At 43.1% G+C, this 12,518-nt stretch overlaps 1 protein-coding gene across 2 annotated transcripts in view; it reads left to right on the top strand.

Moving 5' to 3' along the window:
* LOC109865868 (kalirin) overlaps window positions 1-12,518 on the top strand; it is a 260,858-nt gene that overhangs the window by 179,413 nt on the left and 68,927 nt on the right. For both annotated transcript variants that reach the window (XM_031794240.1, XM_020454357.2), the window contains exons 20-26: window positions 42-157; window positions 4,065-4,187; window positions 4,646-4,828; window positions 5,482-5,603; window positions 6,076-6,142; window positions 6,752-6,861; window positions 7,152-7,221. In XM_031794240.1, coding sequence (XP_031650100.1) covers window positions 42-157; window positions 4,065-4,187; window positions 4,646-4,828; window positions 5,482-5,603; window positions 6,076-6,142; window positions 6,752-6,861; window positions 7,152-7,221 — 791 coding nt within the window. The remainder of the gene's footprint in view (window positions 1-41; window positions 158-4,064; window positions 4,188-4,645; window positions 4,829-5,481; window positions 5,604-6,075; window positions 6,143-6,751; window positions 6,862-7,151; window positions 7,222-12,518) is intronic.

Raw genomic sequence — 12,518 nt, 5'->3', positions numbered from 1 at the left:
TAACTTCTTTCTGTGCTCCCTGGTCTGCTTCTCCTCTCTAGCCATCCTCAATGAGCTGCTCCAGAGGGAGAACCGGGTTCTGCACTTTTGGACCATGAAGAAACGGCGCCTGGAGCAGTGCCAGCAGTACGTGGTGTTCGAACGCAGCGCCAAACAGGTGAGCTAGATGGACACTCAATCCCTATGGTACTTTGTAATGGTACATTTACAAACATATATTCATGATAAATAGATTTGAAACGTGTATCTTGTTGTGGTAAATGGTGGAATATAAGTATAGCCAGTTATAATTGTAATGGCTTAGAAGATAAGAAGAACTATATTTACCTGGCTCAAAGAGAAGGAATATAATATCTATTGTTTACAGGAAACTCATTCAACAATTTTAGATGAAGTTGTGTGGAAAAAGGACTGGGGGGGGTGAAATATACTACTCCCATGGGGAAAGAAACTCAAAGTGATATTAATTAACAGTCATTTTGATCCGAATGTGCAAATTGTCCAAACAGATCCGTAAGGTAGATGGATGATTTTAAATATGTTATTGGACTATAAACAGATATGGGTCATTAAACTTTACGGACCAAATAATGATGATCCACGCTTCATTGAAAGTATATATAATAAATTATCAACCCTACAAGACTCTATTATCATGGTGGGAGATTTTAATACTGTTTTAAATACCTCAATGGACCATAAATGAAATCACACTACAAAACTATCACCCTCATGCTCTTAAGGAAATCATGACTGTCATTGATATATTGGAACTAGTGGATATATGGAGGCTTAAATATCCTGACCGAGTGAGATATACAGTGGGGAGAACAAGTATTTGATACACTGCCGATTTTGCAGGTTTTCCTACTTACAAAGCATGTAGAGGTCTGTAATTTTTATAATAGGTACACTTCAAGTGTGAGAGACTGAATCTAAAATCCAGAAAATCACATTGTATGATTTTTAAATAATTAATGTGCATTTTATTTATTTTTCAAACAAGCCATAGAAATTTGGTTTCAATTTCAATTTAATCCACCAGGAAAGACAGAACAAATAGTACAACAAATATTGTGCTTAAACTCAAATATACAAATTATATCATAAATAGGACTGGTGGAGTTGTCACAAATGCAGCTAACAAGAACATATGGAAAAATCCGGCATTACCCAAAATTACAACCAACTAATTGCAGCATTACCGCAAAACAAGTAGAGGGGAAAAGTAAGGAACTGTTGGCCCTGCATTAAAGACCATAATTGGTTAAGGAAAATTGTGATAAATAAAAAACTATACCAGTTATGACACCTGTGCCATATAGATTGCAAAATAGTTGGGAAGAGATTTGTGACGTACCGATTCCATGACGCATGGTTTATGAACTGATACACAAAACAATGAGAATTTTTCCATTTATTCTTGCAACCAATAGAATGTTATTTATATATCGGGAGACAACCTTGCCAGCTCTGCAGATTTTGCTGCGAAGAGACAGAGTCATTCGATCATTTGTTTTGGTACTGTCCATATGTACTATAGCTCGTTTTTGGTCACAGTTCCAGGAATGGCAGAAGAATTGCAATATTTACCTGAAGCACTACTGGGTGATCTGAAAGTCATAGTCTATCGATCAATATTATTATAATAATTTTAGCAACAAAAAAATCTTTTCAATTTACAAATGTACAACAATGAGAATAGAAAGGTTCAGAACTTTTGTGAAACATCACAGCACAGTTGAAAAATATATGGCAAATAGAAATCCAATATGGATGGTTCTAAGAGATATATGGGAGGGGTTGAATGGAGCTGAAGGTTGGGACTAATAACAACAAGAAACTAACATAAAACATACTGTGTCCATAAAATGTATACAGGCTAAGAATGTTGTGAAAGAACACAGCTTGAAAGATATGGCAAACCGGGTGGACCTCAGAAATAGTTGGGAGAGGTTGAGGGTAGAGGAAGGACAGGAGTAAAAACAAACCAAATAGAACTATTGTAAAATAGACTGTGCATAAAATGTATATAGTAAGCAGGATGTAGAAGCCAAAGCATTGTTGTTTACTCCAATTAGAGGAGGGGTGGTAGGGTTAGAAAGTAATAAAGGAAAATATATTTTTAAAAGATATGTGTATATAGATGTATTTATATGAATGTGTATGTATGCAAACTCAGCAAAAAAAAGAAACATCCTTTCACTGTCAACTACGTTTATTTTCAGCAAACTTAACATGTGTAAATATTTATATGAACATAACAAGATTCAACAACTGAGACATAAACTGAACAAGTTCCACAGACATGTGACTATAAGAAATGGAATATGTGTCCCTGAACAAAGGGGGGGGGGGTCAAAAAAAAAAAAGTAACAGGCAGTATCTGGTGTGGCCACCAGCTGCATTAAGTACTGCAGTGAATCTCCTCCTCATGGACTGCACCAGATTTGCCATTTCTTGCTGTGAGATGTTACCCCACTTTTCCACCAAGGCACCTGCAAGTTCCCGGACATTTCTGGGGGGAATGGCCCTAGCCCTCACCCTCCGATCCAACAGGTCCCAGACGTGCTTAATGGGATTGAGATCCGGGCTCTTCGCTGGCCGTGGCAGAACACTGACATTCCTGTCTTGTAGGAAATCACGCACAGAACGAGCAGTATGGCTGGTGGCATTGTCATGCTGGAGGGTCATGTCAGGATGAGCCTGCAGGAAGGGTACCATATTAGGGAGGAGGATGTATTCCCTGTAACGCACAGCATTGAGATCGCCTGCAATAACAACAAGCTCAGTCCGAGGATGCTGTTACACACCGCCGCAGACCATGACGGACCCTCCAACTCCAAATCGATCCTGCTCCAGAGTACAGGTCTCAGTGTAACGCTCATTCCTTTGACGATAAACGCGAATCCGACCATCACCTCTGGTGAGACAAAACTCGTCAGACAAAACTTGTCAGTGAAGAGCACTTTTTGCCCGTCCTGTCTGGTCCAGCGACGGGGAGTTTGGCCCATAGGCAACGTTGTTGCCGGTGATGTCTGGTGAGGACCTGCCTTACAACAGGCCTACAAGCCCTCAGTCCAGCCTCTCTCAGCCTATTGCGGACAGTCTGAGCACTGATGGAGGGATTGTGCGTTCCTGGTGTAACTCAGGCAGTTGTTGTTGCCATCCTGTACCTGTCCCGCAGGTGTGATGTTCAAATGTACCGATCCTGTGCAGGTGTTGTTACACGTGTTGTGCCACTGTGAGGACGATCAGCTGTCCGTCCTGTCTCCCTGTAGCGCTGTCTTAGGCTTCTCACAGTACGGACATTGCAATTTATTGCCCTGGCCACATCTGCAGTCCTCATGCCTCCTTGTAGCATGCCTAAGGCACGTTCACACAGATGAGCAGGGACCCCGGGCATCTTTCTTTTGGTGTTTTTCAGAGTCAGTAGAAAGGCCTTTTTAGTGTCCTAAGTTTTCATAACTTGTGACCTTAATTGTCTACCGTCTGTAAGCTGTTAGTGTCTTAACCACTGTTCTACTGGTGCATGTTCATTAATTGTTTATTGTTCATTGAACAAGCATGGGAATCAGTGTTCAAACCCTTTACAATGAAGATCTGTGAAGTTATTTGGATTTTTACGAATCACCTTTGAAAGACAGGGTCCTGAAAAAGGGACGTTTCTTTTTTTGCTGAGTTTATGTATATGTATATTTGCAAAAATATATATGGGTGATTGGAAGTGATGCAGACAATTACATTGATGGAAGCTACAATCTATCTGCAGTACTAAAGCTGATCTACCCCCTAAAAAATACAAATTGAAAAACAACAACAAAAAACAGGTGAGCTCTCCTGAACACAGTCCAAGCACTCCGAGTGCTGTGTTTATACTGCATGTCCATAGCATCTGGCCCTGGACTAGACCCAGCCAGGGATACGTGGGGTTTTTGTTTGTTTTCGATGGCCAGCACAGCCACTGATGAAAGATAGAGGGCATGCAGAGAGGGAGAGAGGGATATGGAAAGAGGGAGCTCTTCACTTCTCTTCACTCCCCCCTGTCCCGTCTGTCTCCGCAGGCCTTAGACTGGATCCAGGAAACAGGAGAGTATTACCTCTCCACTCACACCTCCCCTGGAGAGAGCGGCGAGAGGAGTCAGGAACTGCTGAAGGAGTACGAGGAATTCAGAGTCTCTGCCAAGGTGTGGACCTGGAGCTGGGAAGCAGATCTAGGCTACGTTCCAAATGGCACCTTACTCCCTATGTAGTGCACTGCTTTTGGAGTAGGGTGCCATCTGGTACGCAGCCCTAGAGCTACTGTTCGGAGTCTGCTCAGACTCCCTCACTTACTCCTGACCCTATACCTGCGTATGATATTAGCCAAACATTTCCACTACAGCCTGCCTTGTGTCTGCCTGTCTACAGCCCAGTGGTTCAGGCAGCAAGCAAGTGTTAGAGATCTCTCCTGAGGCGTGTTTGCACTCTCTCAAGCGTCCGCCTAGACACTGACGGGGAGTGTGGAGGCTACAGATGATTGAAACACTCACACACGATCATGCTTGCACACACACACACGTATAATAATACACACACATTATGCAAACTCACGTACACACACATACACACTTATGCACGTCATCTCTCTATGTGCTTCCTACAGCAAACCAAGGAGAAGGTGAAGCTCCTCATTCAGCTGGCCGACAGCTTTGTGGAAAAGGGCCATGTGCACGTCACCGAGCTGAAGAAGTGGGTCACCACGGTGGACAAGCGCTACCGAGACTTCTCCCTCCGGATGGGGAAGTACCGTTCTAGCCTGGAGAAATCACTGGGCATCAGCTCCGAGGTAAGATCCCCTGGAGGGCCCCTATGGGACTAAGGGCTAACCCCACCTGCTGTGAACGCTCATTCATCAACACAAAACCCAATCCCTGGTCACTAATTAGGCTCAGTCTTTCGACTGCTAATGACTGTGTTTTCAAAGGACGTATGGAATGAAACAAATTTCGTCAAACATATGATATTCCTCATTTGTGCTCCCTTGAGTGTATAGCCCTTCACCTGCTGCTGTTGTCATAGCTCCCTTAGTGGTCACCTCCTCTGTAGCATGGTCCTGCAAATACACGTGAGTGGGACTGTCTTACAAATGGAAGACGTCCACAAAGCTTAGTACAGTAGCTAGTATCTCTACCACCTTGGGGCAAAGAAAACCAGGGGCAAGACCCAACACATCTCAGTTTGAAGTCCTCATCTCGACACACAGGCATCAATTCCTCCTCTAATTGAAACACAGTCTGTTCGAAAAGTCTATTTCATGTGTACGTGCTGTGTCATCATGGACCATGTTGAAAGGTTTGCATCCCAAATGGCACCCTATTCACCTATGCAGTGCACAACATTTGACCAGGGCCCATAGAGCTCTGGTATAAAGTAGTGCACTACACAGGGAATAGTGTGTTATTTGGGACGTGTGCTGAGCTCTCCCTCTGTCTCTGGTAGGATAATAAGGACTTGGAGCTGGACATCATCCCAGCCAGCCTGACCGATCCTGGGGAGGTGAAGCTCCGCGACCCCAACCACGAGGTCAACGAGGAGAAGAGGAAGTCAGCCAGGAAGAAAGAGTGAGTGCACGCTACAGACACTCTACAGACACTACAGAGGAGGAAGCAAGTGTTGCAAGTGTGGCTTTTGATAAGGTGCATAGGCCTATGTTTAACTTTCCGTGATGTGCTGGGGTCTAGTGGTAGTGCTGTCGCCTGCTGCCGTCGGACCAGATATGGCCTTGGAGGCAGTGGTTCGGTCCTCCGCTCACTTTCTCTTCTGTATCCCTCTCTTATATGCAGTATATACAACTCTAAATATGTTTACAAAATAGCAAAACACAATTGATGGTGCAGTTCATGTGATCTGGCTAGATGTTGTCATTGGTAGTCTTGGAATGGGGATGCGGGAGGAGACTACGGGTTCGTCCCAACTGGCACCCTATGGGCGCTGATCGAAAAGTAGTGCACTATGTCGGGAACAGGGAGCTGTTTGAAACACAGACGACGTCATAGCTGGTTGCTGATATATTGTATGTGTGTATTTATCCAGGTTCATAATGGCTGAACTCCTTCAGACTGAGAAGGCCTACGTCAGGGACTTGCATGAATGTTTAGAGGTAAGCTTTCCCCCTTCCGTTTTCGCTTGGCAATTAAACCGTTCTTCATTTCAGGGATCTTTTGGCCTTGGTATGTACTTAAAGAGGCGGTTCCTGGGTGTTTTCATGATATAATGAGTCATTGTACTTCAATTACAATTAACATTTTAGTTATCCATTAACATTTAGGGCTCCCGAGTGGCGCAGTGGTCTAAGGCACTGTATTTCAGCACCTGAGGCATCACTACAGACACCCTAGTTTGAATCCAGGCTGTATCTCAACCAGCTGTGATTGGGAGTCCCATAGGGCGGTGCACAATTGGCCCAGCGTCGCCCGTGTTTGGCCGGTGTAGGCTGTCATTGTAAATAAGAATTTGTTCTTAATTAACTGACTTGCCTAGTTAAATAAAGGTTTAAAAAATGTTTTAATCCAGAGCAACTGACAGTCGGTGCATTCAACTAAGTTTAATAAAAGGAGAAAACAAACACATATAACAGTATTGCATGTAGAATCTGCTATCAGAAGAATCAGTGCCAGGAAGGACAAAACAAGTGCGGGTGTGAGTCCAAGAAAGAGAAGTCCATCGACATGATAGCGTGTGATGTTTCCTGTGTCCTCCTCCTGTCTAGACGTACCTGTGGGAGATGACAAGTGGGGTGGAGGAGATTCCTCCTGGCATCGTCAACAAGGAGCACATCATCTTTGGCAACATCCAGGAGATTTATGATTTCCATAACAGGTAGGGATCTCTTTCAAATTGTGGATGCGTCCCAAATGGCACCTTATGCCCTATGTAGTGCACGACCTTTGACCAAGGCAGGGCTCTGGTAGTGCGACCATATAGGGCACAGGGTGTCATCTGTGACACGTCCTTAATTTGAAAGAGATTCCAACTTGTTATGTCAGTTATGTGCATGAGACCAATTCAAATCAGTTATATTTCATGTGGTTTTGGTTGAGGAAATACTTGTTCTACGATAACCACTGAGTATTCTCATTGTTAACCCTCTCTTTGCGGTTTAATTGCAGCATTTTCCTGAAAGAGCTAGTGAACTATGAGCAGCTACCTGAAGATGTGGGCCATTGTTTTGTCACATGGGTAAGACTCATCCTGTTTTCAGTCAATGGGGCATGTTCGTTAGAGCACACAATTGAAATATTTTGCAACGGAAACAGAAAATGTGTATTTTTGTTATTGGTCACTCCCAGGTAGTCCCTCCCCGTTTCAGTCGGTTTTGTTCCATTTGGTGCCTAGTGAATAGGACCATTTTTTACTTACAATGCCCACAGGGTACTTCTGACTTACATGTGAATGCTGTTTACCTTCTTGCAATTAGTTTATACAACATTGGTAATCAATCAAACAAATGTTCAGTATTTAATGATGCCCTTTTTCTCTTGCAAAGATGCATTGGCATATTGTCGTGATATATATGTTAAAAGTAAATGGGTCTTTCTATTACTAAAGGAGCCAATGTGTGACATCACGGTGAAAATGTCAAAATGGTTTGACATACATTTAAATGTGATTTTCTTGTGCCTTCACATGTAGTTACAGGAATAAAAGTCTAAATAGACACAATAACACCACCTAGAAACAACCAAACATCTACATGTCATTCAAATTGTCACATGAAACAGACACCAGGTGTTGGAACCGAAATAATTTTCCCAAGAGTTTTGTTCTGAACAGAACCATCATTTTTTTTGTTGCAAAATAAAGTTCTGAGCCCGGTTCGAACCCCCAAAAAGTAACAGTTTATATGGTTCCTTTCGGTTCCTTTTTAAACCTCTAAAATAAATATTTTAGCTCGACATTAAATCATTTGGTTTAACGTTGGACCAGCTAGCTAACAAGCTTGTGTGTGGAGAGCGCCACCAGAATTCAAATAAAAACACTAATTACTTTTTGGTAGTTAATAAATCCATTGTGAAACGTGATAACTATAGTATCCTTAATAACCTCTTAAGCTGAAAGTCCGTGAAATCGTATATGTTTACCTTTCGTTATTTTATTGATTTCCCACCGTTAAATAAGTCAGGAGAAAGCAATTCAGACCTCCCTAGGGCCATGTAAACGTGCTCTGTCGAATAAACGTTTATTTGCCTCCCTCTGGTGGTCGGCGGCATCCACTTCACTGCAACGTTACATCAAAAGAGCGTTCCTTAGAAAAACATTTATCCAGATCGACTGCTTCACGGCACGGACATAGCAGAGCAATTGCTGAGTGTGTCTCAAGCAGGCGGACCTAAATAAATAACTTGCACAGCGCTACAATAAAGAATGCGACCTACACACTTCCTTAAACCTAAAATATGTAAAGAAGTAATTTTCAATGTACCGATTCCATGGCACGTGGTTTATGGTGTATGAATTGATACACAAAATGATGCACGGATTAAAAACGAAATGATTAAACAAAATTTGTGCAACCAATAGAATGTTAGATATACAGTGCATTCCGAAAGTATTCAGACACCTTGACTTTTTCCACGTTTTCAGTCTTATTCTAAAATTGATTCAATTGTTTTTGTTCCCTTATCAACACACAATATCTCATAATGACAAAGCAAAAACAGAAAACATGTACATGCGCAGTGGTGCAGTGATCTTGAGGCGTCACTACAGACCCGGGTTTGATAAGGCGTCGTCCACGTTAGGAGAGGGTTTGGGCTGCCGGGATGTCCTTGTCCCATCGCGCTCTAGAAACTCCTTGTGGCCGGCCGGGCGCATGCACGCTGACTTCGGTCGCCAGTTGTATGGTGTTTCCTCCGAAAACATTGGTGTGGCTGGCTTCTGGGTCAAGAAGCAGTGCGGCTTGGCAGGGTCGTGTTTCGGAGGACGCATGGCTCTTGACCATTGCCTCTCCCGAGTCCGTACTGGAGTTGCAGCGATGAGACAAGACTGTAACTACCAATTGGATATCATGAAATTGGGGATAAAAAAAAGTAATGTTAACATTTACATAAGTATTCAGACCCTTTACTCAGTATTTTGTTGAAGCACCTTTGGCAGCGATTACAGCCTTGAGTCTTCTTGGGTATGACGCTACAAGATTGGCACACCTGTATTTTGGGTGTTTCTCCCATTCTTCTCTGCAGATTCTCTCAAGCTGTCAGGTTGGATGAGGAGAGTCGCTGCACAGCTATTTTCAGGTCTCTCCAGAGATTTCCGATTCGGGTTCAAGTTCGGGCTCTGGCTGGGCCATTCAAGGACATTCAGAGACTTGTCCAAAAGCCACTCCTGCGTTGTCTGGGCTGTGTGCTTAGGGTCATTGTCCTGTTGGAAGGTGAACCTTCGCCCCACTCTGAGGTCCTGAGCACTCTGGAGCAGGTTTTCCCCAAGGATCTCTTTGCTCATCTGTCCCTTGATCTTGATTAGTCTCCAAGTCCCTACCGCGGAAAAGCTTCCCTACAGCATGATGCTGTTACCACCATGCTTCATTGTAGGGATGGTGTCAGGTTTCCTCCAGACGTGACACTTGGAATTCAGGCCAAAGAGTTCAATCTTCGTTTCATCAGGCCAGATAATCTTTTTTCTCATGGTCTGAGAGTCCTTTAGGTGCCTTTTGGCAAACTCCAAGCGGGCTGTCATGTGCCTTTTACTCAGGAGTGACTTCCGTCTGGCCACTATACCATAAAGGCCTAATTGGTGGAAAGTGGCAGAGATGTTTGGCCTTCTGGAAGGTTCTCCCATCTCCACAGAGGAACTCTGGAGCTCTGTCAGAGTGACCATCATTTTCTTGGTCACCTCCCTGGCCAAGGTCCATATTCCCTGATTGATCAGTTTGACGGGCAGCCAGCTCTAGGAAGAGTCTTGGTTGTTCCAAACGTCTTCCATTTAAGAATTAGGCCACTGTGTTCTTGGGGACCTTCAATTCTGCGGAAATGTTTTGGTACCCTTCCCCAGCCCTGTTCCTCGACACAATTTTGTCTTGCAGCTCTACGGACAATTCCTTCGACCTCATGGCTTGGTTTTTGCTCTGACATGCACTGTCAACTGTGGGACATTATATAGAGATGTGTGTGCCTTTCCAAGTCATGTCCAATCAATTGAATTTACCACAGGTGGACTCCAATCAAGATTTAGAAACATCTCAAGGATGATCAATGGAAACAGGATGCACCTGAGTTCAATTTCGAGTCTCAATACTGTGGCAAAGGGTCTGAAAACGTATGTAAATCAGGTGTTTCTGTTTTCGCTTTGTCATTATGAGGTATTGTGTGTAGATTGATGAGGGGGAAAAATATGTAATCCATTTTAGAATAAGGGTGTGATGTAATGAAAGGTTGTTGGTTCGATTTCCCTGACTACGTGAAAATCTGTCGACGTGCCCTTGAGCAAGGCACTTAGCCTTAATTGCTTCTGTAAGTCACTCTGGATAAGAGTGTCTGCTAAATGACTAAAATATATAATATAATGTGTAAGTGTGACTGACTGACTGACTGTCTACCATAATACCCATGTCCTGTTCTGAAACAACCCCTGTCCTCCAGAGTCTAGACAATTGTGGGGATCTGAGAGGGAATGATGGGTGGTATTTGTATTTATTAAGGATCCCCTACTACTCTTCCTAGGGTCCAGCAACATTAAGGCGGTTATATACCATTTGAAATATTACATGACATTACATTTCATAACACTTTACCCAACACATTTAGTGTGTTCCCTCAGGCCACTACTCCACTAGCACATATTTACAATACAACACCCATGTGTACGTGTGTGTAGAGTGAGTGTCTTATTATGTGTATGTATGTCTGTGTCTGTGTGTCTCTCTTCACAGACCCTGCTGTTCCATAAGGTGTATTTTTGTTTGTTTTATAAATCTGATTCTACTGCTTGCTCCAGTTACCTAATGTGGGAAATAGTTCCATGTACTGTAGCCATGGCTCTATGTAGTACTGTGTGCCTCCCATAGTCTGTTTTGGAATTCGGGATTGTGAACAGACTTTTGGTGGCATGTCTTGTGGGGTATGCATGGGTGTCCGAGCTGTGTGCTAGTAGTTTAAATAGACACCTCAGTGCATTCAGCATGTCAACACTTCTTACAAAAACAAGTAGCGATGAAGTCACTTTGAGGCATGAGATATTTACGTACATGCATATTATTAATGTTAGCTCTCCATGTACATTTAAGGGCCAGCCATGCTACCCTGTTCTGAGCCAATTGTAATTTTCAGAGGTCCCTCTTTGTGGCACCTGACCACACGACTGAACAGTAGTCCAGGTGTGACAAAACTAGAGCCTGTAGGACCTGCCTTGTTAATAGTGTTGTTAAAAGGCAGAGCTGCGCTTTATTATGGACAGACTTCTCCCCACATTAGCTACTGTTATATCAACATGTTTTGACCATGACAGTTTTACAATCCAGTGTTACTCCAAGCAGTTTAGTCACCTTTCCTTATTTCTTGAGATTTAGTTGAGGTTTAGGTTTTAGTGAATGATTTGTCCCAAATGCAATGCTTTTTGTTTTTGAAATATTTAGGACTAAGGTATTCCTTGCCACCCATTCTGAAACAAACTACAGCTCTTTGTTAAGTGTTGCAGTGATTTCACTTCAATGTAGTAGCTGACATGTATATTGTTGAGTCATCTGCATACATAGACACACTGGCTTTACACAAGGCCAGGGGTTTGTCATTCATAAAGATTTTAAAAAGTAAGGGGCCTAGACAGCTGCCCTGGGGAATTCCGGATTCTACCTGGATTATGTTGGAGAGGCTTCCATTAAAGAAGACCCTCTGTGTTCTGTTAGACAGGTAACTCTTTATCCACAATTTAGCAAGTGGTGTAAATCCATAACACATACGTTTTCCCATCAGCAGGATATGATTGATAATGTCAAAAGCCACACTGAAGTCTATCAACAGCTCCCACAATCTTTTTACTATCAATTTCTCTCAGCCAATCATCAGTCATTTGTGTAAGTGCGTGTTGAATGTCCTTCCCTACAAGCATGCTGAAAATCTGTTGTCAATTTGTTTACAATAAAATAGCATTGTATCTGGTCAAATACCATTTTTTCCAAAAGTTGACTAAGTGTTGGTAACAGGCTGATTGGTCAGCTATTTGAGACAGGTGGTGACATGGTGAGAGCTCCATCTTACCCTCTGATATGCTTGATGTAATGTTGGGGGTATTGCTTACACCTGTCCAATCCTCTCAGATCTCCACTAGTGTCTAAGGGTAGGGGCTAGCAAGAGGTTGTTTCTGGACAGGACCCCACAACCCCTTGCGTTTGTGGTGGACTTTCAGCACGACACTTGCGGCATTGATTGGATGTTTCACTCCATTGCTGGACAGAGGTTGACGTTTATTGTCATGACTCTTGTCCTGGAGGCAAAACTGAGCAACTTCCCCTTAGATAAGCTGCAAAGTCAAAATTGTCTTAT

Source organism: Oncorhynchus kisutch, linkage group LG2 (assembly GCF_002021735.2).
Source record: "Oncorhynchus kisutch isolate 150728-3 linkage group LG2, Okis_V2, whole genome shotgun sequence".
In the NCBI taxonomy this organism is placed as follows: domain Eukaryota; kingdom Metazoa; phylum Chordata; class Actinopteri; order Salmoniformes; family Salmonidae; genus Oncorhynchus; species Oncorhynchus kisutch.
This window is presented reverse-complemented; position numbering and strand designations above follow the sequence as displayed.